Genomic DNA, 27,081 nt, shown 5'->3' with positions numbered 1-27,081 from the left:
GGGGTGGAAAGGTTTTTATTCTTTGATGTGTTTATTGTTTCAACTTTTGGAAATGTAGCTCCTCTAGAAAATGTCAAAAAGAGATCAGATTTTAATGTTGGAAAACCCTGAAGTTCAAGTGCTCTTAATTGGGACCAATTGCTTTAAAGATCATGAGTTTACATTCCTCATACCCACAGTTACAAGGACCCTAGAGGTCCAAATCTGGGCCATGAGTTCAGTCCCATGTTCACTGGGCCAATAGGGATGGGGATATTGGGCCTCACATGGGTATGTAGGGAGCAGCACAGAAAGGCTGTGTCCCATTCCACAAGAGAAAAGGTGCCACAATGCATGGAACTGAAGAGGGATGGGAAAGGAAGTATAAAGGAACTCCTTAGGTTAACCCCCAAACAAAGCTCCCAGTGAGATGAATTGTCAGCTAATGGGTAGATATAATGGGATATGCCTTCACATTTTTATTTTTTTTTCCCCTCCAGCTACCTAATTCTCTGGGAATTAGAGTGGAAAGACAAGCATGGATCTGTAATGTGAAGACTGTCTATTTCAGAGCCCAGCAAATCAAATTTATTCCTGAATGTGTGCATTTTTCATAGGAGCCCATGTTACCAGGAGAGAAAATGCTCCTCATAGTACCACTCTGACCTCGGGGCTAGAAGGCTGTGGATTCACCCACACTCTTGGACTTTGCGCTAGGCCATCCTCTCTGATCTTATTTATGCTGAGGATGAGGGGAGGGTAAAACCTGATATAACAGCCAAAAGAATCAGTCAAAAGGAAGGGAGGTGAGCCCACGATCACCACTCATTTGCAGCTGCATCAGTTTTGGGGGTACAACTCACAGCCTAAGAATCCAGAAGAGAGAAACAACGACTAAAAAGAGGGTATAAAAAAGGTTGGACGGGCTGGTTTAGTTTACACCTTCCTGTTAAGTTGATTTTTCCTCCTACGTTCTTTCTTGAAATATAAGTTACACCTACTTTGCATGCCTGTCGAGTGCCAAATCAGTGAGTTACACTAACTTACCATTTACACCCAGCATGTAACTAACACCACGATTTACATTATCGGCAAACTTGGCCCAGATATTTCCATAGGAGTTGCACCTCATTCCAACAGGTCTGAATTTGGCCTCAAGAGGCAACGGGTTAAAAAGACTGGGGAAGATGAGGCAGCCCAAAACATTAGTCATTTATAATCTGAACTTCAGTGGAAGAAAACAAGAAAGAGACTAAATGAAAAGAAAAAGAACACCCAAAATCTGCATGACTGAAAGAGGCACATTTAATGCAAACTCTCCATATGTGCAAGAGTCTGCCAAGGAATGTACAGCTTCACTTTTAATTACTGTCAAGGAAAAAAAACAGCTAAAAAGGAAAACAAAATAAAAAACCCTAAACACCAGAAATATATCAACCACCAAATTCTAATTGCCTGACTGATGTGATGGTCATTGTGGCTTTGAAGTCAAGAGATGTAGATGCTTTCCCTAAAGATTTGCTGATTCTGACAAGACTCTAGCTGAAAGAGGTCAAGTGGAATGAATTACCAAGAGGGATCTTTATGTTTACAAAACCAAAGTCCTTTCCTACTGGTTAAGGAAAGTGGATTTATCTGTGAGTCCATATTAACAATAGTACTCAGCTCTTATCTACTGCAGTATTGCCAGTCCCAAGCAGCCAAAAACCATGAATCAGAACCCAAGAAAGAAATTAAAAATAGATTCCCAAATAATCACACAAATCCAGGAGCTGAGGATTTAAGAAAATTGCCAAATATAATGAGACTCGCAATAAAATTGCAGGAGTTGGCAACACTGCGGACTGCTTTTCATCCCCAAGTACTTTACAAAGGGAGGCAAGTGTTTCCCCCTTTTACAAAGGGCACATGGTGGTAGAAGTGACTTGCCTAAGGTGACTCAGCAGGCCAGTAGCACAGCCAGGCATGGAACCCTGCTCTCTTGACTCTGACTCCAACGCCCTACCCACTAGGCTATGCTGCTGAATTAAGTAAGCTCAGATGAAGCCTCTTCCTAAGTTGGTGTCTTGTCCTAGGCTAGAACCATAAGACTGCTGCACAATCATTTTGCTCAAGGAATTCCCATCCCCCTATGTTCAATGTAAGATTCACACTGTTTTTATGCTAGAGCAGGCTGCCAATTTTGTCACTAAATTTCACAGATAGATTGGCATAAATGTTACATTTTAATTTTAACATTTGAAAATGCTTCTTTAAAAAAAAAAGACAAGAGGTTCCAGTTTATCCTTTACAGCTAGTGAAATTGGACTCATCTGACAGCTCTCAGCTCTGCTGACAGATCTGGATTTGGGCCGATTTCATTGTCAATTTGATCGTTAACTCATTTCTGTTTAACCTAATTTTTTTTTAAAATAATGTCCCACCACAAGTTGCCACCAAAATGTAGGTTACAACAAATTAATAACACTAATTTTAACCTCTATATTTTGGTGACCATGTTATCACCTTCCTTGGAGAGGATCATTACTCTTATGCCTTATAGTGATAGACTCAAGCTCAATCTGTTTAGCTTAACAAAGAGAAGGGGTGATTTGATCGCAGTTCGTAAGTACCTGCTTATGGAACAAATAATTGATAATGGGCCCGTCAGTCTACTAGACAAAGGTATAATATGAGCCAATGTCTGGAAACGTGGAAACAAATTGAAACTGGAAATAAGGTGTCAATTTTTAACAGTGAGGGTAATTAACCACTGGAACAATTTACCAAGAGTCCTGGTGAATTCTCCATCACTGGCAATTTTTAAATCAAGATTGGACGTTTTTTCCTAAACAAAATGCTCTCGATATTATTTGGGGAAAGTTTTACGGCCTTTGCCATACAGAAGGTCTGACTAGATCAGGGATCAGCCTTTGGCACGTGGCCCGTCAGGGAAATCCGCTGATGGACCAGGACGGTTTGTTTACCTGCAGCGTCTGCAGGTTCGGCCAATCGCAGCTCCCATGGCCGAGGTTCGCCAATGGGGGATGCGGAACGCAGCGGCCAGCACATCCCTCGGCTCGCACCACTTCCCGCAGCTCCCATTGGCCTGGAACAGCAAACCGCGGCCAGTGGGAGCTGCGATCAGCTGAACCTGCAGACGCTGCAGGTAAACAAACCATCCCAGTCCATCAGCGGATTTCCCTGACAGGCCGCGTGCCAAAGGTTGCCGATCCCTGGACTAGATGATCACAATGGCCCTTTCTGGCCTTGGAATCTATGAATCTGAGAGTTGTATGCCTCAATGCACTTAGTTTATGAGGTTTCAACCAGCAGATTTCAATCTTTACAATAGCTGAGGCAGCATGATCTCGAGGATTTAAAAAAAAAAAAAAAGCTGGAATCCAAAAGTATATGAATTTTTCATCATGGTACTGACATCAACTTGCTATGTTGCCTGGGGCAAGTCACTTAAAATTGCTGTGCCTCAGTTTCCCAATCTGTAAAATGGGGGTAATACTTAGCTACTTCACAGGCAGAGGGTGAGGAGTAACTGAAGTTTAAGCATTATAAATGCAGTCAGGGAAACCTCTAATCTGGCCTTCACTCAAGATATTGTCCCCAAATGTTAATACAGTCAACTGAAAATAACAAACATGAACTGAGAGATGCACACTTAGCAATAACCCATAACTAATGACTTTTCAACAGTTCATTAGAGAGGATTTTGATTTTCACTGGGGGAAAGGAGTTATTGGGGGTGTGGGGGTCAAATAATCCTGGGTACTGTGACGTAGCTCTTAAGTTTGCGGGGCTCTCACTAGATTTGTCACATTCTGGAAGCAGCTTGTCAATTATACAAAGGAGGAAGGATCTGAAGACCAATGCAGAAGTTACATTTTACAGGTGATCAGTGCACCTTGGGGTATTAGACACCTGCGGCTGGCCCATGCCAGCTGACTCAGCCTTGTGGGCTTGGGTTAAGGGACTATTTAATTGCACTGTAGACTTTCAGGCTCAGGCTGGAGGGTCTTAGAGCCCAGGCTACAGCCTGAATCCAAACATCTAGACCATAATTAAACAACCCCTTAGTCTGAGCCTCCTCGAGCCTGAGTCAGCTGGCATAGGCCAGCCATGGGTTTTTAATTGCTGTGTAGACAGACCCATTATCTTTCTGGAGAAAGAGCCAGGTAGAAGATTAACCAAAAACTAGAAGATATTACAAAAATAGCAGGATACTATGTGCAGGGAAGGAAGTGAATAACGTGTAACAGGCAAACAACCTTAAACATGACAAGCTAAATCCATCAGGGCACATTTTGCACAATGAAACCCTCGCTAACGTGTGATGGGAAAGGTGTGAACATTTTGTGAATGTCACACCGAAGTAGTGTGGAATTTGGAGAATTCTATGTGAGTGCTAAAAAATGCATTTCCTGTTACACTCAGACCGGGTGGGGAGAGATGCTAAAATACTTACGATGGGTGTTCCAAAAGGAATGTAACCTATAAAAAAAAGAAAGAAAGATACGCACATTTTAATACATAGAGATTAAGGAGGTATCACACCTGAGAAACCTGGTGCTGCTATAAAGATAGGACAGGAAACACATAGGGCATGAGTCTGAGGGTCCTCTTGTTTGCACCCGTATAACTCCAGTGACTTTAGTGGAGTTACAGCTTGACAATCAGGAGTGAGAGAAAAATGGACTCACAGTTCTTACCTCACTTTCCCTTCTCAGCTCTTGGGTGTTTTAAGTGTTAACCAAGGGGTTTTTTTAGGCTTTGCCTGCACTAGAAAAGTCACACTGGTGTAACTACGTTGGTTAGGGATGCAATATTTGTACCGATATCCTGATATATAAACCTTAGCATGGACGTAGTTATAACACTATAAAGGAGCCTTATACTGGTACATCTTTTTTCTCTTCCCAAACCAGAATAAGTTATACAGCTATAGCTGCATCCACATTGGAGGAAGGAGGGTGTACTGCTTTAGCTATAACAGTATAGTTAAAATGGAAACACTCTAGCGTGGGCAAGCCCTTACCCGAAATATCAATGGCCCTCTACAAAAATCACATACTCCACATATTGCCTCCCTCAGCAAGAGCTGCAAGTTACCACACTTCGCTCTGCTACAGCACATCTCACCAGAGAGTCTAAGAGCATGTTACAAATATTAATGCATTAAGCCTCACAACCCCAGTTGACAGATAGGGATGCCATAGCCCAGGGAGGTGAAATGATTTGCCCAAAGTTACACAGCAAGTCAGTGGCAGAACAGGGGAGAGAAAAGTTTTTAGAGAATGAAGCACCAATCCTGCCATTTCTCCCATGCTCACAGGTTGTTCCACCGCATGAGCTCATTTCCCAGCATAGCACATTAGAAACCAGATAAAGGTCCCTTCTAAAAGGGGATTCAGACTCTCCCTGCTGGTTGCTCTCCCAAGAAGGTACCAAAGGAACACTTCTGTACAGTAATTGCCCCACAAACACAGCCACAGCTTGATCCACAGTAAAGGAAGGTAGTGCTCTTTTGCCTCAAGGGATGGAACACTACTGAAAAGAGGGGGACGAAGAGGCTGATTTAATGGTGCAACAGCAGCTGTCTCACACCAAGGCTGGATGTAGTATGGCACAAAAGAAAAGCATTCTGTCTCTGAGGGAGAAAGAACATGGGTTGGCGGTATGAAAGGTGCCTTCCAAGAATTCTGTTCTAGTTAGGTTCTTCTACTATGCCCATCGCTGTGGTATGTGGCCCAACCCACTCTCCTTAGTGGAAGAAAGTACCAGAGTGTTTGTTTATGTGGCAGCTTTCTTTCCTTGCTCCGAGGTTAAAATGAATGCTAACACTTAAATAGAGTGCCTGGATACCACAGGATGGGCACTTTAGAGAGGCCAGAGATGAGATAAGCCACAGTTCACATTCAGATGTCCAGGGGGTACATCTGAGAGGGAGAAGAATGAGGCAGACATTAAACATTTAAAAGATTCAGAGAAAGAACTGGGACAAAAATGGGATTATAACATTGACTATGTGTTTTCAGTAAGATTAGTAAAACAGATCAGTACACTGATTAGAGGATATACTCTACCTGACATTCTGAAAGGCATGAAGATCTTCTCATTAGTATCAGGATGTATGATGGCCTACAAAACAATCAGTAAATAGACATGGTGAAAGCATGGAAGTGGCTGGCAAGCAGCAAAGAGCCTGACCCTTCCCATTATGTACAATATGTTTAACCAGAGAGCAGAGAGACACACGTACGTCTCTCTACAGCAGCGTACGCAGCATGCTGCACGTGGCTTTTGCAGCACAGATCAGTGGCCCATGACCATTCAGTAGTCTTCACAAAACCCTCCTCCTGCTTATTGGTTTTCTGCTCCTTTAAAAATTCTTGACATAACTGAGTGCTAATGAGAAGTGACAGCTTGACAACACTGGAGACAGAAGCATAGAACAGGTACATAATGAGCAGTAGCAATGTCCACAAAGAACATGCATCAATGTGCTTTAACCCTGACCTGGGAGGTACTACCTCTAGGGACAAGAATAGAATTTAGTCTCCATGGCCCACTCTGTCCTTAGTGTCTGCTAACAATGAGACCGGCTTTGTTGGTGGTTTTGTAATCTGGACACTCAGACTAAATTCACTGTACACAAGACACTAACAGCCATTAGATAGTAATAAGTCATTGTCAAGTGGATTAGATGGGAAGCAGCAACCTAAATCAGTGCAATGTAGCTCTCCTGTCCTGTGTGTAGGTTTGAAGTTTTGATACAGTAAAGTTTTTGAAGAAAAAAAAAATCAGTTCTAAGCAAATGTTCAGGACAGATTTTAAATTCAAATTATTCAGAAGTGTTACTCAGCTCTCCTGCAGTAAATTGAGTTGTTCAGAAATTCCTGTGATTATAAAATTAAAAGCATATTTTCTGAAATGACAGTTTTTATTTAACTCTTCCTGACTTTATACACGATGGGTTCTACTCACAACCCCCATTCCTACTAAATCTATATATACATTTTCCTCGGATTAAGGGTGAAGAGTCTCTCAATAATCTATAACAATAACGAAAGCTCTCTCCATTCACATGTATTGTAAATCAGGTTGAGGCAAGCATGGACATTTGCATGGAAATCCAACAGAGCCTGACCATCGTGTTGCCAATTGACAACATGATTGTATGGTCATCTGGTGTTACTGAAACAAAGAATTCTCCAGTAAAATCCTATCGACTACTATAATGGTTCATTGCACTACTTTATGGCCGCAAGAGAAGTTCATGCTTCATGTCCATCCAGTTCTTGGCCTCACTGTGGAGACCACTTACAAAGGAGCCAGCTGTGGTAGTTTTGTGCTGTGGACACCTGTTCATTAAGAACTGGACTGAGACCACCAATTTATTCCATTCTACAGCTATCCATAAAAGTCACCTTTGGTCTTTCTCACCTTAGGCAGATAAGGACCAGATCTCCATATGAAGCCAGTGAGGATGCACCAGTGTAAAAACTGGTGTAAACAGGGGTGAGACTCAGTCTGCTAGTGTTTTGGGATTGTCCAGGGGAAAGATATAACATAGTTTTTATTGATTAACCAATTTATTTGAGCATGAGCTTTCGTGAGCTACAGCTCACATCCGATGAAGTGAGCTGAAGCTCACGAAAGCTTATGCTCAAATAAATTGGTTAGTCTCTAAGGTGCCACAAGTACTCCTTTTCTTTTTGCGAATACAGACTAACACGGCTGTTAGTCTGAAAAGAGTTTTTATTGTTATGGAAGAAATGTCAAACCAGTTAATGGAAATGTGGAGACCAGGAAAACTCTAGGCTAGATAAATGGGAGAAAATGAAGACATAAAATTATATATAAACAATAAAATAAAATTAAGACTCTTGTGTGGGGAAAAACTTATTTGCACATGCTATTTTATCTTGTCAGAGAAAATGTAACTGAAAAACCATGACAGACAAAGAAGAACCACCTTTCCCCCCATTTAGGAAAAACAGAAGGGAATAGTGATATTTTAAAAGAGGAATAAAATATTTAAAAGCATGTTACCTGCTTTATTTTTTGAGCTCCCCAAAGCTAGAAAAATAAAATAAAATATTAGTTTTTAAAACATCAGCACAGAAGAATCCACATTAATCCTCTGATCTGTTACATTAAAGGAACGGGGAGAATCGCTCTAAGAAAGAACTTTCCTCTGGATGTCAGAGACGGTTATTAAGGGCCCTATTCTGCCACCTTTACCCACATTGAGAAGTACCTTATCAGAGCCAGTAGTTCTACTGAAATGAATGATACCACTTGGAGAGGAAGACACTGTTCAACATAAGACAGAATGGCAGAATTCAGATCTTATATTGTAAGCTTCTGAGATGAGGAACACTGCCTTCTTTACTTTTTTGTGTACACATCTGATTAGCACAATAACACCTTGAATGAGCTCCCAAGACTCCCACCTGACGTCAGTGGTCACTGGAGGGCATTCCACTCTAAGGTGAGTAAACACTGCAGTGAGGTATTTGCAAACATTCATTCAAATACAAACTATGCATTAGCTTCAATAGGACGAGTGGCCCATTTTTCACTTTTCCACAAACAATTGTGCAAGGAAAATCTTTTTCATTGAAGAAATGCTCACTGAAAGGGAAGGTGTAATCAATATTCATAAAATACATGTTTTTATTATTGTTTATAGCACATAAAGGCCCCAAATCAGGGGCAGGGCACCACTGCAAAAAGTCACAGTCCCTGTCCCATACAGCTTACAATCTACTTTATGACAAAATGAAACAAGTGGATGTAACAAATAATTGAAAGGAATAGGAAAGGAGGATGAGAGTAAGAGAGAGAGAAAAGAATATCCAACATAGACTCGCTTTGTGCAGAATTTGGTGGTTCAGTCATTTAAGGTATGGAATTTTTTAATGTAAGTTATAGGATTGTGCCACCCTCTCTCACGTTGGGCTTGGTCCTGTTCCCATTCAAGTCAATGGAAAAATTCGCATTGACTTGGTGCAGGATCAAGGCCCTTGAGGAGTAGGTTTCAATGGAAATATTCACGGGGTAAGGTACTACCTCCAGGTGAGGAAGCATAGTAGAAATTGGCCCATAGCTATCAGCAATCCCTACTACCTAGTAATTATCTACACCCAGATTCCGATCTAATTCACAAAGGTGTAAATCTGGAATAACTATTGATGTCAGTTACTGTGGTATTTGAGCCTCTCACAATTTTTAGTGTATTTATCCTCACTACACCACAGTGAGGTAGGGCAATGCTATTATCCCCATTGTACAGAGGGGAAACTGAGGCATGGAGAAAGTAAGTGATTTGTCCAAGGTCACACCAGGAGTGTGTGGCAAAGAAAGGAATTAAACCAAGACGAATTCAAATCCCAGGCTAGCGCCCTACATACGGGACCATGCAGCCTCTTTAATATAGCATATGCATAATGGTATAAAAAACAATAACTGACCTTCAGAATATTAAACAAAAAACACCTTCAGTAAAAGAGGAATTCTACTGTGTGTTTCTACCTCTTCTAAATGCATTATATAGCAAAGACCATGTATTTTCTGGCATGATCTTAGACATGGGTGCAGAGAACTGGCCTTCAGCATCTCTGTTCAGCTGAATCTGTTTTCAAATGCACTAGTGAAAAAACAGTCCATGAGGAAGGACGGGCGGTTTCTGAGCAGGTTCTATGGGCATTTTGGTCAAGGTATCTAATTTCACTAACTGGTATCAATATTTCTGCTTTTCCTTGCTGCAGAGCAAATATTCTCAGAACACTGGATTATCCCACTGCTTCCCAGAAACCGACTTTACAAGATGCACCTGATGAGTCACCTAAAGATTCTGCCAGCTCATTTTCACTTTTTTTATCCTCTAATTCATTTTCTGTTTTCAGCAAGTCTGCAACATTTTTCCAATAGATTCAACACTGTGAGTAGTTGGTTTTGCCAGCCAGTAGCTGGCTGCTGACAGCAGGTCTCTGTTTTAACTAGGGATTCCATTCACACTTTCTCTGGCCATGTTAGAGATGGGGGGCCAAATTCTGATCTCATTTACACTACTGTGAATCCAAAGCATTTGTACTAAAGTAAGTAGAGTTATCCCAGATTTATGCTGGTCTGAATGAGCCCATGGTTTCTAAATAAGGGGCTACTTTTGGGCGGTCTCCTACCACAGGTGTTCCTATTTCACACAGGAGTTACTGTACATTAATAACATAAAATTATATACTATGTGTCACCATTCAGGGCACCTGAATTTCCCCTTCATGGTTCAGCAAGGTCACCCACTCTAGGCTCCCAGATCCTCAGCTGTCATCTCTCTTGAGCGGAGACCCACATTTCTCTCCCCCCGATCGGGGTTTTTCCAGGCTGCGCAGTTCCCTGCTTACACTGAGAGTTCCCCAGAAAGTCAGACTGCCGAAGCAGGCCTGCTTTGCTTTCTCCACAGAGGCTATAAACAGAGTAATTGCCCACAGTTACCACACCACTCTTTCTAAGCAAGCACATTTATTCTTAAGGGGAAAGCATGACAGAGAAAGCATATTAAAACAATAGAAGAACCTACACACATGCTAATAAGCTTACCAGAGATCACCCCAACTCAAACAAGAGCTCTGGCAGGTGTCAGTCCTTCAAACCCCACCCAGGGGCTCTACTGTGGTTACAAGTTCATAACCCCTTTTGTTCAGAACAAGAATACCCATGAATCTGAGTGTCCCTTCTTTATACAGTTTGGGCCTCTGATCTTGTCCTCATGTAACAGGTGATAAGCAGACCAAGGTTCCCTCCTAAGGGCGAAGCTTCTAAAAGCTGAATTCTTGCACAGATGGAGGAGTTTATGCTTGCATACACTTCCCCCTGGAGATTTCCTGGAAAACCCACTTCACTTTAAAAGTTCGTTCTTGTCTGCCCATTGTTTCAAATAGTTCTTTGAAGCTCTTAACACTTCCTAGGGTTTACATTAGTCATGATTGCCCCCTAGAGACATTATATGCAAACCCAAAATAATACATTACCATTTGCATTTTTAATACAATGTACTTCCAAAGTACTTAAACTTAATCTATTAAAGTTTACCCAGAATACTGCAGGAAATTGCCATGCCTGTCACACTAGCCACTTTGCAGTTTATGTCCTCTCCAAGTGTTTGCTACCCCTCCTGTTTTGGTATTAGTGGCAAATGTGTTCACACTTGGATTTACACAAAAGAAACATCAAGTAAAAAAAAAAAAAAAGAAAAAGAAAACCAGAGCAAACCAAACCATTTAAAAAAGACTTCACTTTCTGTGAAGCAACCCAAATGGGCAAGGGGCAGTGGCTCAGTCTATGGCCATTGCAACTTTTTAGGATGACAGGTCTGCCTCCTGTTTCATTGACACATGCTTCACCACTGTGAAGGAATTAGCTCCAGGGGCCATTTGCAAGTGCTCCAAGATTATAGTCTAATAGCTCTCAAACTAGTTGATGACAAGCTAGTACTTTTTAATCCATGATTTCCAAGATGCTATTTTCCCTTCAGTTCCAAGAGCAGGGACCCTACAACCTTGTTACTGACGCACCAGAGATTTGTGTAAAGAACAAGAACATGTGAACTTAAGGTTTCAGAGTAGCAGCCGTGTTAGTCTGTATCTGCAAAAAGAAAAGGAGTACTTGTGGCACCTTACAGACTAACAAATTTATTTGAGCATAAGCTTTCGTGAGCTACAGATGAAGTGAGCTGTAGCTCACGAAAGCTTATGCTCAAATAAATTTGTTAGTCTCTAAGGTGCCACAAGTCCTCCTTTTCTTTTTATGTGGACTTAAGACATCCCCAGGAGTTTCTACTGCGATTATTCAAAAGTTGGAGGGGATAACACCCAAACCCATCAGATAATTGGGGATCCCTGGAGATTTGTAGAAAAGGAGCTTAAATTGCAGAGAGCTCCCCTGTAACTATGCTCCTACAGAGCTTAACAGCAGATAATGAAGCAGGCTGGATGCATCTTCCCAACAAGCTCTAACAGTACCACAAAGCTTCATGAACCCAGAGTGCGACCACACAGCTCTTCTTCCTACTCACTTCCCTTAAGGCTGGATGTGTCTGGCAGCAAGGCTTTGTCACAGGCTTGGGAGACCCAGAGCACAGCTAGGAGACACAAACCCAAGTAACCCCAGGGGAATGATTTGTTTCAGAGTAACAGCCGTGTTAGTCTGTATTCGCAAAAAGAAAAGGAGTACTTGTGGCACCTTAGAGACTAACCAATTTATTTGAGCATGAGCTTTCGTGAGCTACAGCTCACTTCATCAGATGAAGTGAGCTGTAGCTCACGAAAGCTCATGCTCAAATAAATTCGTTAGTCTCTAAGGTGCCACAAGTACTCCTTTCCCAGGGGAATGGTAACTGAACTTTGGTTAAACAGGAGCTTTACTCAGTTGGGGTTCGTTGTAATAAATGGGCCTACAAATTTGCCCTAATTGTGAGCCAAACTGGATAAAGTACATAAAAATTCACAAAATGTCACAATAACCTATAACAACAAATGCTGATGGGCAAAGGTAGGAAAAGGAGACAAAATAATTAAAATTAGTCCAAACATGAAGGCCTACTAACTAAAGCAACTAATGGACTGTGTTACAAATCATGCTTTATAAAAATAAGTAAATAAGTGGGAAAAAAACATCAGCTAACCAAAATTCATGTGTCAGAAACGACCTAATTGGTGAACAAAAGAATGAGGGGATGGGCTATTCCGCCCACCATTCCCTTTAAGAGAGCTTAAAATAAGAGATTTTAAGGAGAAAAACTGGCTACTAGAGCAAGCTTCACCATCATGACTGCCACCCCCACCAGCAACTGGGACCCTGGCTTTCATCATCCTGATCCTGAGACGTCCTGACCAGACTGGGGCAGAGAGAGGGACCCAGATGACATCACCACCTCTACCAGCTCCAGCTGAAACCCAACCACTGCCTGGGATGAAACAGGATCCGACTTTAACAACAGCTCCAGCCCATCTCAACGCACTTCTTCTCTCTTCCCTGGCAGGACCATTATTACCGTCTTTGATACCATCTAAGAGACTGTCTGACAAAGGAGGGGGTTTGCTTCTAAAATTCTCTCCAGCTAAAGGGAAAGGGAAAAAGGGATGCTGTTAAAATGAAAGCCTCAATACTTTCCATTTCTTCTCTCTCTTTTTTTTTTAAACTATTTTTCTTTCCTTTCTTTATCTTAAATAGAAAAAAAGGTAAAAGGAGTTTAAATGGTGTATTTACCATGGCACTAACCAAGCCAAAGCCTCTGTTTACAAAACCTCAAACCTTGTTTCACATTGTTTAATGTGGGACAATAACTGAATTATGTTTATACCTTTAACCTATATATTTCACCTAAATTAAATACAAGTTCCACTGTATAAGACAACACTTGAAAGTAACTCTTCAACCAAAAAATATAAAGAACACTTCAACACCAAGCTTACCCGTTAACATATCTGATTGTAAAAATATGAGCGTTAATTGCGTAATTTGAAGGGAATAATTCTCCTTTCACTAACTGCAGTAACATGTAGAGTCCATGGATCGGAGAGTGGATTATTTTCTGTTCACATGCTGAAGCCTTGTCTACTCTAGGAAACTTTGGCAAAAATTTCTCATTGTTGCTCAAACCAGAGTTAGCAACACTGGAGACCTACTGTAGATGAACTGCCAGCCTGCATAAGCAAGGAAAGACTCACCCTGTGTAGGCTCAGAGGATACCGTGCTTTAGATGCTGCAAGGAGCCCATCTACACTGGAATTGGCAACAGTGATAAATCTTTGCAAAAATTTCCCTAGTATAGACAAGACTTAAGAGTGAATCACTAGAAAGAAGTGAGTAGTTGTTAAGTAACTGTCTCTGCTTCTCTGGACAATGACATAAAAGTCTCATTTGGAACCCTGCTAGCCTCTTTCTTGCTCTAACAGGGAGGTTTTCTAATCCTTTCGCAAGATCCTGCCCCCACAAAACTTCGATGTTAACAAGATAGCAGTCTGGAGTTTGCACCCAGTCAGCAAGTGCCAGTTGTTTCTCACTCTGGAAACTGTAAAAGATTTACTAAAGCAAAGCTCGGATTATCTATCCCACACTGAATTCCGAGTGTTTCAGCATAGTGACTGGAATGTGTGATACATCAAGGCTTGCTTTATGTACAAGAGCATCTCCTGTCATTGTTCTTTTTCCCAACCCCTTAAAAAAAACTGTTTAACTCCCAGCAGGAGAAATATTGTCCCTACCAGGGTGCTATTTACTTTGCTTTGGAAGTTCACTGAGAAATATTTCAAGCCAACAGCAAGGACCGCTAAGTGGTTCTGTTTAGTGCTAGTACACACATTAATGAATCAAACAGGACGTCAGTGTTGTCAGGTGGTTAGAGTCAAGGAGTCAAGAGGTGCCCCAGGTCTGCCACAGTCACTATGGCCCAAACATTCAAAATGGGAGAAAGGGGTGCCCAACTTGAGACACGTAGGGCTTAATACCTAGAGATGGTGAGCACCTGCAACTCCCATAGACTTTCACGTGCTTAGGACTCGCTGAATTACAAGGAAATTCATGGGAGTTGGGTGCCTGACTTACTTAGGCTGGGATTTTCAAAGATTCCTAAGGTATTTTGGTGTCTAGCTCCCACTGAAGTCAATGAGAGTTAGGCATCTAAATAGCTTTGTGGATCTGGGCCGAAGTGCCATAGCACCCAAGTTTGAAAATTTGGGCCTTAAGCTCTTTGCTCTTGAGTTATCCATTCATAAAATGGACCTTCTGGGGATCTAGAGAGACTTCACGGATTAACTTTTATAAAGCTGTTATAAACATCCTCAAATGGAAGGTGATGCAGGAATGGAAAGCATTAGTTATTGTCATTATTATCGGTGGCAGCCAGCAGCTGTCAAGGGTGGACTTCAATTTTCAAGGGGCATCTCTGTGACATAAAAAGCCACAATCCAGATAAGTGGGGGGCTTTGTCACCCCCGCCCTGCAACCTTTGGTCCCTTACAATGCCTTGCTGTAGTAGCTCCCACCTGGGCCACTCTCAAACAGCTTTTCAGCAGCAAAGCCACACACTGAGTGTCTGTGTGTAATTGCACCCTGCCAGCTACACTCTGGCTCTCACCAGTCTTGGTTATGTAGCAGGGTGATCCAAACACACTCCCAGTCCTGGATCATCCCCCAGAAATGTATATCCTGTACTGCCCAACCCTCTTCTGGACAGTACAAATATATTAAGTTTGTTATTCCTTTAAGGGAATAATATAACAGTTTATTACCTTAAACAGTTTCCCAGACACTTCAAATTAAACACACTGGATTAGATAAAATAGCAAAGCAAGTTTATTAACTATATAGAGAGAGATTTTAAGTGAGTATAAGTAAAGAGACATAGAAGTTAGAAATGGTTATAAGAAAAATAAAGCTCAAATGCTTACTAGTGCCTAATTTAACAAACTATATTAGATTCAAGTAAAATTTCTCACCAAACGCTTCCAGTAAGATTACTGACCAAACTCTTCAGGTCAGGACCCCTTTCCCCAAAGTCCAATGGCTGTTTCCTTTTGTCTTCTCAGGTACAGAGAATGTAATTGGCCAGAGAGAGAGACGGGGCATGCCTTGGGGTGTTTGTCCCTCCTTCTTATAGTTTCAGTCCCCCTCTTGAAAAACATTCCCAGCTGAGAACCAGGAGACAGAGAGTCTATGTGGAAGGATATTCCTTGCTGTTTTTTCCCACTTGTTTGAACTTCCTTAGTTTTCCCTTCCTGTTTGATTACTCTGTTTACTCCTTAAATGGTCATTAAGGCAAGCACACATTCCTTTGTTTAGGACAGACCTGTCTTCTGAATAGGCAGGGCTGTGGGGTTTGGAACATGTGTTAACAACATTTTACAGGTGAATCTTATAATTTCACATACCATGTCACCACATATATCTTACCAGGACAATACTGACCAGCAAATTATGAGTTTTCCAATGATACCTTACAAAGCATACCTTGTACAAAGATTATTACAATAGCTTGCAGTGTGTGAATACGGGGTATATTCTGTCACAACCTTTATTTTGTCACCACATCACCAGTGGTTTACCATGCTCCGGGATTTTTTTTCTGGGTCTTAAATCAAAAAGTGAGATATGGACTGGACAGCCTTATAGGCCTTTTCCTTCCCACTAGCCAATGGAGCATTGGTTCCTACAGGGCTGTGTATTTTCAGGTACTTTCACGTGCATCAAAGCAACACACCCCATCTCAGAAAGGCAGAAGGAGTACTACTTTACATATCTCAGTACTTGTCTCTCAGGACTTATCTACCCGGTGGGGTAATGTGCACTAGGGGTGTGGTTTCTAATGTGCACTACGGCGTTGCGCACACCCTGTTGGTGAGAACTAAAAGTTCCCCGGTGTGTTTTAAAGTAGTGTTGTTTAAAACAGTACTACGCTAAAGTGCTCTCGGGAACAATGACTGCACACCAGGAGAGTCTACAAGAGTGGTCTCCAAACTGTGAGGCACAACTTGTAGAGGGGTGAAGGGGTGCAGAGGAATATTTGGAGGGGTGCAGCAGGGCCTGGGACAGCCCCGCAGGGGGGTGGGGTGGGGAGGGAGCGCTACCCAGCCCTGTTCCAGCCCTGCCCCCAGAAACTCCTGCCAGCCAGTGATTCTCTGCAGAAGCCATAATACTGTCTTGGGGCCTGTGTTATCTTTCCTACCTAAGTGTGATGAATCTGGGTGGGTGTGTGCGCATGTGAAAGACAGCAGAACAACCTGCTTTACTCCCAGCCTGCCCATTCCTCTCCCAAGCCTGCTCAGACTTTGCCCCCTCCCCCATCAAGGAACCCACACCTGCTCCGGGTGATGGAAGGTGCCCAGCAGGCAGCTGAGCCCCTTCTGCATCAGAGGGAAGATTCACACATGGAGCATCGGGGTTGGGAGTGGGGTGTTTACACACATACAATGGTGGCTATTGGGAACTAATTTTCCTGGCTGGGATCTTGTTTTGGTGGAACTGATTTTAGGCATTGCTTCCAGGTTCTGTTCTCCACCCAGTATCGATGGGGCCAGAGTGTCACAGTTCAGATTAAAATGCAGGAGAGAGGTGCTCCCAGTTCTGTCCTCAGCCTATTAGAAAACATCCCTCAAAAAGAAAGGGAAGCAATGGGAGACCCAGTATACAGCCTTCTGATAAAATGTAGGTAAGAAATAGCGGATCGGAGAGGGGAAGAGTACAGTTTACTGCAAATGGACCTCTTTGCTCATCATCAACAATGTTAAGAAAAGTTATTATTCTCTAAAAGGGATGCTGTTTAGCCTTCAATAGAGTCATTGTTCTCTGCCGTGTCTGGGACAGCATGAGCGGCTCTTCCTGTTGTTAGCACGATTGAAGGAAGAGCACAGTAATCAATATATGCCCATTATACTGGTGAGTCTTTTTTCACCTCACTGAGACTAATAGGGGAAGAAATGAAACAGTTTCAAAACTACAAGTGGTCAAAACTGCATTTGGAAAGGCTCAGGAGTGAGAAGCTACCAGTGACAGGCCTGAGTGCATGCTCAGCCAATGCTCACGGAACGGGGCTGGATGGAGGAAGAGTCTCTCTCTCCTAGGACAAAGGAGGATGCATTTCAAAAGCTCACATTTCTCTCTTGCTGTGGCTCATTCAATTTCTTTCAGTGACACACTTGTGTTTAAAAGGGTGAAGATTTCTGGTTAGATATCTTGGGGGTGGTAGAATGAAAAATAATAAAAAACCAAAAAGATGAGGGAGAAAGGCTGTCTCTTTGTTATCTCAATGTCAAGATACTGCAGTGATGGGTGCATGAGAAATACACAGACAGTTCTTTTCCATTTATATTGCCATAGCTCCCACAATGTGCTCAGTTTTCTACAAACATATAGAAAACACAGAACCTAGAATCATAGAACCATAGAGTTAGAAGGGACCACAAGGGTCATCTAGTCTAACCCTCTGCAAAGATGCAGGATTTGTTGTGTCTAAACCATCCAAGACAGATGATTATCCAGCTTCTATTTGAAAACCTCCAGTGAAGGAGCTTCCACAACTTCCCTAGGCAGTCCATTCCATTCTCCTACTGTTCTTACAGACAGGAAGTTTTGATGAGATTTAATCTTAATCTGCTATGCTGTAGTTTGAACCCATTGCTTCTTTTCCTACCCTCCGTGGCAAGAGAGAACGATTTTTCTCTTTTTTATGGCAGCACCGAGCTCCCAATCTAGGGTTCTGTTTCCACAGACACCTATGCACATGCTTAATTTGAGAAGAAAGATGGTCCAGTGTTAAGGGCACTAGCCTGGGACTTTGGAAACCTGGGTTCACTGCTCGACACAGACACCCTCTGTGATCTTGGAAAAGTCACTTAGGGCAGGTCTACACACCATTTTTTGTACTGGTTTACTTATCTCAGTTCAGAAACCAAAATAGTGAAATTGGTGCAATTGGTTTCTAAACTGATATAGTTAACTTGGTGCAAAAAAAACCTCTGTAGAATTAAGGTGTATTTCGGCCTTTAACTTGCAGGTCCTTATGTGATGCACGGTGAGCCATGTATAACTGGCATACAGCACCGGAACCTACACTAACACTGTGGCTCTTTGTTCTCTCCTAGTGGCAAGACCACAAATAGACACTGTGGCACACCCCCAGAGGGCAAGAGTGAGAGGAAGGATGGTCAGGAGGAATATAAAATTGCTGCAAATACCTTCATGGTCTGTTTTCTGTCTGTCTCGTTATTTAGTCTGTAACTAGGTGTCTGCTGTGCTGGGAGCTGCACTGATCCTAACTGGGACCTCTGGATGTGGCTGTCATACAAATATTAAATAGCAATAGTTTACACTCTTGGCTGATCCCAGAGCACACAGACATTCCCATAGAGATTTATTCAAAGGAAAGGGACGCCAGGACACAAAAGGCGCAATGGGATGGATGTGTTTTGCTGAACATACCAGGTAGGTTGTTTACGGGGAAGTGATTCTACTGGTTTGTTGTTACAGCTCGATAGGCTTTAGCACAGAAAGATGAAGACGTGGGCCCTTTCAGTAACATAAAAGTCTAGCATCACGGGGAGATGGGTTGAAAGAATGTTGCAGTTCTTTAAATTAATTTGTGAAAAAGCATTCACAGCACCGATTCCCTAATTTAGTCCTTCAACAGGAGACCGTCACCCTGCATTTTACAGTGCCCAAGCAATACTGTCCATGTCCAGTAACCTTTGGTAAGTTCCTTGGGAGAAGCATCTGTTTTTCCTGCATTGCATGTTTGTGCAGCACTAATAAAAATAGTAAAGCAGCCGTGTTGTCAAACAAGGATTCTTTAACTCTCCCCTGTGTAGCTGGTAGCCATCAAGTACGGCTTCTTTCAACTTTTACCACCGCTGACATGCCAGCATCAATCTGTTCTTCCAATCTGTGCTGATCGGTGGCTCAGGTTGGAAAAGGGACTCTTGCAAATAGAGGACACAGATGCAGTTCTACAAATTAGACAAATGATGCAAAGAAGCCTGGAAATAAAGGACAAAAGCCACATCGTAATGTCTGCAGTTGGTGAAGCTTTTTGGTTTGAGGATGTGTCTGGGCTGCAGAAAATGCCACTTTTAAGTAGTATGCAGCTTTATTCAGTCCAACAATATTTTTATGACTGGTATTCTTCTTCAGAGAAGTATTTATTCCTTCAAATGAAAATGCTTTTGTTCCAATGGAGGCTCCCCACAGGAGGCAGTCTGGGGATGGCTGCCCTGTTTAGAATTGGAGGTGTTACGGTCTATGCCTTCCGCTGCAAATTGGCTCCGAGTGCAAGCGTGTGTGTGTCATTTTCATCTATCTCCTTTCAAATATCACTAGCCACCAGAGTTTCATGCTAAAAGCCTGATCCCACCAGCAGCCCTTCAAGAACCCGGGGGAAAATCTGCAAACAAAGAGCTCGCAGGATTGGGCACTTTACATGTAACATGTTGCCTCTCTCTCACTGCATAGAAGCTTGTAATGAATGCAAATGAAAAAGATTTTGCAAACTCAGTAATGGAACTGTTTAAACTAGGAGCTGGGGGAAAGCTGACAGGTGCCAAGGAACACTCAGGTGGGACAAAAATCTGGTAGGGCTCTCAGTGACACAAAGGTATCTCTGTACACAGAGAAAGGTGGGACAGATGATACACTCTCTCTCCCTTCAGCAAGGATCACACCACTGCCACTCTAAGCTATTAGACAGGTCTACAACTCTCTACTGTTAGCTCCTAACAGGCCTAAGAGACATGTCAGAAAGCCTGATTCTCTCGTTGCTTCCCTTTTAACTTTTCAGAATACAGTTTTCATTCCCAAACTGAAATTAGATACCGATGCCCCTTGTGTCAAAACATTTTCAGATATGTTGTGTTCATGTATCTCCTTCATAGCAGAGTTCAAAAAAACAAACAAACCCCAACAACAACAAACCAGGCGAACCCCAAGCCACCACTAGATTTTTTTCCCCCAGAAGAAAAAGATAAATTTTTGTAATGTAATTATTTAGGAAGTTTTAACAGGTTTACAAATCATTGCCATGTAAATATCTAAAGTATTAATCATTACAACACTGAGGTGATCTTTTTGTTTAGAGAAACGTTATGCAGTAACAGAATCATCAAATCTCTTTGTTTAACAGAGTATTATCATATTACAGAGTGAGCCTCTTTCTGCCACCCAGGCTGTGTTATTTCTGGGGATTTTATTAAACTGAGTGAAACTACTGACTCTACTCATATTTACCAAACCATGCATGCCTGTCAAATGTTAACATTCAAAATAATTGGACAGGCGTGCTGCAGGGAGGGGTTTGGCAGTACTTTTAGTATTGAATAAACAGTAACTAAATATCTATCTGTCCTCTGACAATTTTGCGGGGTACCTAATTGATGCATTGAGTTTTTCCATAACAATCTCCCATATGTTCTGGAACCACTCCTCTAACTTTTAGCTATTTTTCTTTTCCCAATGAGAGGTTATCAGTAGTCTAGCAGCTACTAGCAGATTAGATGAATTTTTCACCTGTTTGAGTGTGTCCCTTTTCCCTAGGAAGCCCCTGGGAACAGGTTACAGTCTTAAATTAGTGGCCATTTTGGTGAGCAGGAGAGCAGATCTATCGTTCCGGATCAAACAAAGAGGGTAGGAGGAGTAAGTGGGCAGCTAACATGTCAACATGAAGTTGAAGACAACGAGGATGAGGTTGTGCTGTGAGGAAAAAGGGAGAGCAAAGGAGCCAGAGAGGAAGGTGGATGGGGAGGAGTTGGGGGCAGTTGATGGTGACTACATGGAGGGGGAGTGGAGATAAGAGGCAGGAGGAGTGTTTGAAGAGGAAGAAAGAGTGGTAGGGTTGGAAACAGCAGAAGAGAAGCTCTACACCTCACCTCACTCCTTTGCGGACGACTTGAGGTGGAGCATGTGAGAAAAGAGGTCACTGAGAGTGTGTGGCTGCAGCGGCAGTGTCAGGAGAGGGGATCCAAAGTTCCTGTAAGTGCCAGGAGATAGAGGGAGAAGGAGACAAAAAAAACATGGATAATGGTGATCTTTGAGATGCAGTGTGTGCAACCACTGGGTATTCCAGAGGGAGCAAGAGAAGAGGATGACAGGGAGACGGCTTGAAAAGGAAGGGCTAGAGGTGGTGATGGGACAGGGTGCAGGAAATGGGACTGGTGGGGATGGAGGCTGGGTCAAATATCGCACAGAAGAGGAAGTGGAGGTGGAATTTGGATTTGTGGAGGTGAGAGGGGGTGAGGAATGGGCAAAGGGGAGAACAAAAAGGGAGAAGCAAGGGTAAGGTGGAGATGGTGGATGCAAGTGAGGAGTGGGGAAGGGAACCAGTGGAGGAAGGGATGACAACACAAAAGAGAGATGTCAAGAGAGTGAACAGGGAGTAGTGGCAGAACGTGGTTAGGAAAGAGCAGCCTATGGGGTTGATAGGAGCATACGCTCAGCTAATGCAGACAAGAGCAACAGAACAAATAATCGAACCAAAGACTGTATTACAATGTATATGCCCAGAGGCAGAGTTAAGGCTGGTCATGGACTGGAACTGTGGCATTTCCTCAGCTTTTGAGCACTTCACTTTGCAGCTGTAATGTTTTTTACATAGATACTTCTACTTTAAAAAAAACAACAACTGAATATTTCTTATTTTGTGCCTGGATCAGCTCCAGCTATTTGCTCTGTCTGGAAGAGGCCTGATTTTGTGCAAAATTCTGGCGGGTTTCCTTGCATTTTCTAGAGGATTTTTAGATTAAGATTACCCTGTTTCATGCTATTGAGCAACAGCTGAGCTTTCTAAAATAATTTCTTCTGAATCCAACAAAGGCTGTGCTCCTATTGGGATCTGGGAAGTAGCTGCAAGGCTGTGAACCTTTCCCCAGAGGATAACTGGGGATGAAGAGTGTTTACTCCAGCATCTGCCTTGCAAGGAGGGTCATGGCAAGCAGGAGCAGAGTGCAGGTAAGGGGCTAAGGAAAGCCAGTTCTGGAAGGAACTGTCCACGACTGTTCCATTTCAGAAGGTTGAATCTATACAGAAGGCGAAATTTCTTTAAAAGCCCTGCCAAGGAGATGATAAATGTATTGAGAAAATATTTGATGTTACAGACTTTCTGATGGTCTTTTACACTTTCATTTTTCAAGTACTGGAATTGTTTCACCAAGCAATGAAAACAAACTAAGCATCGTTATTACGCCTTTGGCTGCTGCCGGGGAACCCTTGGCAACATGCACTGAATGGAAAGAAGGCAGTTTTGGATACTGGCAGGGTTAGCGTAACACAAAACTGAACACTCGCTAGAAAACGTCAGGTGGCACATTAATTTAATGGCTCCTTCAAAACAAGATGTTCACTGGACTAAGACCTGATAGTAGGTTGTGCCTGGACTGTTCGAAGAGCTGATAAGGGTTTCACAGAAGTATGAGTTTATCTTGTAGGACTTCAGCAAGCTAGAGAGATCTACTCTTTCAACCAGTTTTGCATCCACCGTCTAGAATTTCATCTAGACCACACACCCCTAGTTTACTTATGAGAATGTCGTGTGGGACTGTCTCAAAAGGCCAAAGGTGCTTCCTCCTTCCACTAGGCCAGTAACCATGTCAAAGAAGAAAACCACACACACTGCAGCCTCACCGAGGTGTCCAGACACCTGTCTCATACCTGAGCCCCAGTGAGATCATAAACCAGGACAAGATAGGTGGAGGAGCCATACAATGTAAGTGCATTCATTTCAGTGAGGCTGTATCAGCAATTAACGTGACCCCGTCAGAGAAGGAGGGTTTATAGACAACTCTGGCTGCCAATACATGGACACAGTGACATGCCTGGTGAGAGACTTCAGCTTAGTGAAGAAAGCAACATATTTTTTAGGATCTAGAACTGGCAAAATACACATTTTGTGAGAGCTTGAGGGTAGTGATGGTGCTGGTGATGAATGTTATTCTTAATTGACACAATTCTTTAAACTCAAATGTTATGCTTACGTTTAATAACAATTTTTATTTAACATGTTTACAGGTTAAACCACCTCTTGTGGACTTTTGCTCAGCAAAACTTTTTAAAATGCCTAACAAAAGCCCCCACAAAAAAACAAAAACAAAACACCTGTCAGGTATGGCATAGGTATTCTTGGTCCTGCCTCAGTGTGGGGAGAAGGCCCAGATGACCTCTCAAGGTCCCTTCTAGCCATTCATTTCTACGATTTCTATGAAATTATTAGTATTAACGTGACACACACTGAGTTACTATGCCCAGTGCCAAAAAGAACATGGAATAGCCAGTGTAAGACATCCAGTTCCTTCCAGAAGCAGCATATATTGGCATTATAACTAATGCCAGATGAGATCCCAGCACTGGGACAGTCATCAGCTGTACCATCATTAAGGATTTATTTTAAAAAAAGTAACACTTACTAAAAACAGATCAGTAACAGATGATAACTTGTGGTAATCATGACAGTACAAACCCAGGAAAGTACCAAACTGGTGACTGGCTACAAAGACATACATGAAATTTTCCACTGAATGCATCCGATGAAGTGAGCTGTAGCTCACGAAAGCTTATGCTCAAATAAATTGGTTAGTCTCTAAGGGGCCACAAGTCCTCCTTTTCTTTTTGCGAATACAGACTAACACGGCTGCAACTCTGAAACCATACATGAAATTTGTTTTTCTTCAGTAAAGTAGTTGTCCATGCACAAGTAGAAACCCAGTAAACAACTGCTCGTATGTATTACCTCTTTGTTGGTGACTCCAGGGGGTAAAGTCCCATGTTTATAATCCTCCAGCAATTGCACAGCTTCTTTCAGACGACTCTGCAAATACATAAAACAATAAAGCATGATCAGCAACATTTGTTCTGCACTGACCACGTTAGACCTAAGGCTGTGAATCTAGGTTACAGGGCCACGTGCAAGTCTTAAAACACACTTCTTTATGCAAGCCTCGGGATAGGTGTATTTTTTATATATACATACACATTTAGTACATGTTTCTGTGTTTGATTTATATTATCAGCTTCTTGAGAGAGGGACTGCAGCTTCCTCTCTGTTTGTACAAGTATCTAATAATACATAATAATTATGTGGGATACACAAAAGAACAAGGAATGCTGGCACAAATGGTATCAGAAAGTCTGTTCAGCTGAAGTCTTCTTAATTAGCATGATAAATCTGATTTACTATCTCAAGAAGGAGGCTGGATTCATAATGCAGCTAGGGAAATACTTTTTTGAGGACAAAATGACCTACACAGGTGCAATGGACAGTGCACTTATGGGGAATCAATTCATACCTTTCACCACACTCCAGAAACCATCAAAACACCCACTGAAGTCAAAAGGAGTTTTGCCTGCATAAGGACTACAGGACTGAAAAATATGGTAAAGTAAATTCAAGACCTCAAGAACTGCAGTAAGAGGCACTAGCCCATATAATTCATCTGTATTATTAAAAGAAAACACACACACACAGAGTGGCCACCCTCAAAACTTCAACATCTACCAACAATTATTAAACAGCATGTTTGATTCTGATCTCAGCTACATCAGAGTCGAGCAGGATAATTCCACTGAAGTCAATGCAGTTTCTGCTCTCAAATGGGTGTACCTTCACTGAAATCAATGCAGTTATCCTGCTTGACACCAACATAAAGGAGATCAGAATCAGGCCCCATATATCTGAGATACAATAATATTTTCATATATTTCAGAAATGATTTAACTGTGCTATCTCGGGTACCAACATGTGGTAGCTGTTGGCAAATGTTGGTATTTTAATGATAACCACTATATTGTCTATATATTTGGGCCAGATTTTCAGAATCAGTGTTGGCATCATTCTGCTCCCACTGAAGTTAATGGGAGTTTGATTGCTGAAGTTAATGAGATCAGAATTAGGCAAGAGCCGAGGCCATTTTAAAATCCCACCCATTATACACACACAAACACATATAGAAATAAGCAACTTCCTCATGTTGCACTAAAAGGCAGTTTTTAAATATCTCATGCATTCAAATTATCGCAAGTATTGATATTCATGTATTGCTGAATCAAAAAGTCCCATTTGTTTCCAGAATATATACCCATATTTCAAGGGGAAGGATGATCTTGCAATTAAGCACTGGACTGAGACTCGTAGGCCAATTCTTTTGATGTTTGGTATTAAAAAGGGGAAAGTAATCTCCATTCAATTAATCCAAAATGCAGAACATCAAGTCAGGCTGTAAAGGCTGGCTTCAGTGAAGCCCACTGCTTTTCCAGTGCCCTGCCAAACCTGCAGTAAGGCTGCAGAAAATGTCAACGGAATAGGGAAAGATTTCTCATTTATTTAAAAACAAAGACAATTCAGGTTATTTACCTGGATGATGGATTCCCTGCAGGAACCTTAATGTTTTTAAATGTTACTGTCAGGCTTGTTTAGTTGAACATTCCTGCCCTAGCTGTTACAACTATTATTTCTAGATAGGGATGCTTTATAAAGATTTTTTTTAACACGATGATATCTGACTATAATCTACCTAGGTATTTATGGCCCTTAGCATTGTATCATAGATCCTCACAAACATCAATAAGCTTGTCCTTCCAAAAATTAGGCAAGTATCATTAGAGCAAAACTTGTTCTTCTATAGGCTGGGCTAATTGCTGGCAGATTATTAGTCCCTTTTTGTTGCAAACATCAAAGAATACTTTGTTGTTTTCTTGGAAATACCAGCAGTTAGGCCAACCCGAAATTGGCAATAAATGAATGACTAGGCCTTTCAAGTGTTCAGTACATAAATGCATTAATGAAAAAGTGGCAATCCCAGCTTTCTACAGAGCAAATGTGTTGTGGACGGATCAATGCCCATTTTTGCATACACTAACCTAATTCCATATATATTCACATATTTTTGGCCTTGGTATTACATTTATTAGCAGTGATTCAACACACGTGTAAAAGTGAGTAGTCTTTGCAAAGACACCTAATGAGGTTTAATTTCAGGAGACATGAAGAAAGGAAGAATTCAGGAAACATTCAAACAGCCTGAACGAAATGTGAACACTAGAGCAAGCTTCTTCTCTTCAGGCTCTGCAATGGAGGTTAGTCACGGTTATCGGGCTAGCTACACTGCTGTCGCCTCTCTGCATTTGCCTGAGAGCATCTGAACAGGTGACAAGCTGCTTTTTGTGGGGTGGAGTCACCCTTTTCTCCCACTCTTAGACTAGAGCCTGGGTTGCAGATGCTTGTGCTCACCAGGATTACCTCAGCAGGTCTGACTTCAGTTAGGTACCTGCAGTTTTGCCCCTCGGGAATCGTGACAGTGGTATATCCACAGTAACTACACAGCCTTGTCAAAACAAAGTATTGTTTATTCTTAACAGTCAGAACGCCAAACAACACAAGACAGCAAGGATTTGAAAACAATAAAATAGCCTAAATACAGACATACTTACATAGCACTTACTGTTCCTCTCTCCTTCCCCACACAGTGTTAGCCAGGTACCTCAACCTCTTCAGACTCCTGCCACACAGACTCTCTCAGTCTCAGCCTGTTCCCTGAATAGCCCCCAACAACTGACCCTGCTTTCTCTCAAGAGAGG

General features: G+C 42.1%; 1 protein-coding gene across 8 annotated transcripts in view; it reads right to left on the bottom strand.

Moving 5' to 3' along the window:
* The window catches only part of SFXN5 (sideroflexin 5), a 171,634-nt gene that overhangs the window by 114,605 nt on the left and 29,948 nt on the right, over nucleotides 1-27,081 (bottom strand). For 7 of the 8 annotated variants that reach the window (XR_013346040.1, XR_013346044.1, XR_013346042.1 and 4 more), the window contains exons 3-6: nucleotides 24,239-24,316; nucleotides 8,026-8,052; nucleotides 6,057-6,111; nucleotides 4,439-4,464 (exon numbers count right to left, since the gene is read on the bottom strand). Coding sequence is in view for 3 of the 8 variants with exons in the window: in XM_077816054.1 (XP_077672180.1) it covers nucleotides 4,439-4,464; nucleotides 6,057-6,111; nucleotides 8,026-8,052; nucleotides 24,239-24,316 (186 nt within the window). In the remaining 5 variants the exon portion in view is untranslated. The remainder of the gene's footprint in view (nucleotides 1-4,438; nucleotides 4,465-6,056; nucleotides 6,112-8,025; nucleotides 8,053-24,238; nucleotides 24,317-27,081) is intronic. The other variant, XR_013346043.1, reaches the window with a different exon arrangement.

The sequence above is a fragment of the Eretmochelys imbricata genome, chromosome 4 (genome assembly GCF_965152235.1).
Source record: "Eretmochelys imbricata isolate rEreImb1 chromosome 4, rEreImb1.hap1, whole genome shotgun sequence".
Taxonomy (NCBI): Eukaryota; Metazoa; Chordata; order Testudines; family Cheloniidae; genus Eretmochelys; species Eretmochelys imbricata.
The sequence above is the reverse complement of the archived record's forward strand: the minus strand, read 5'-3'. Positions and strand labels throughout refer to the sequence as shown.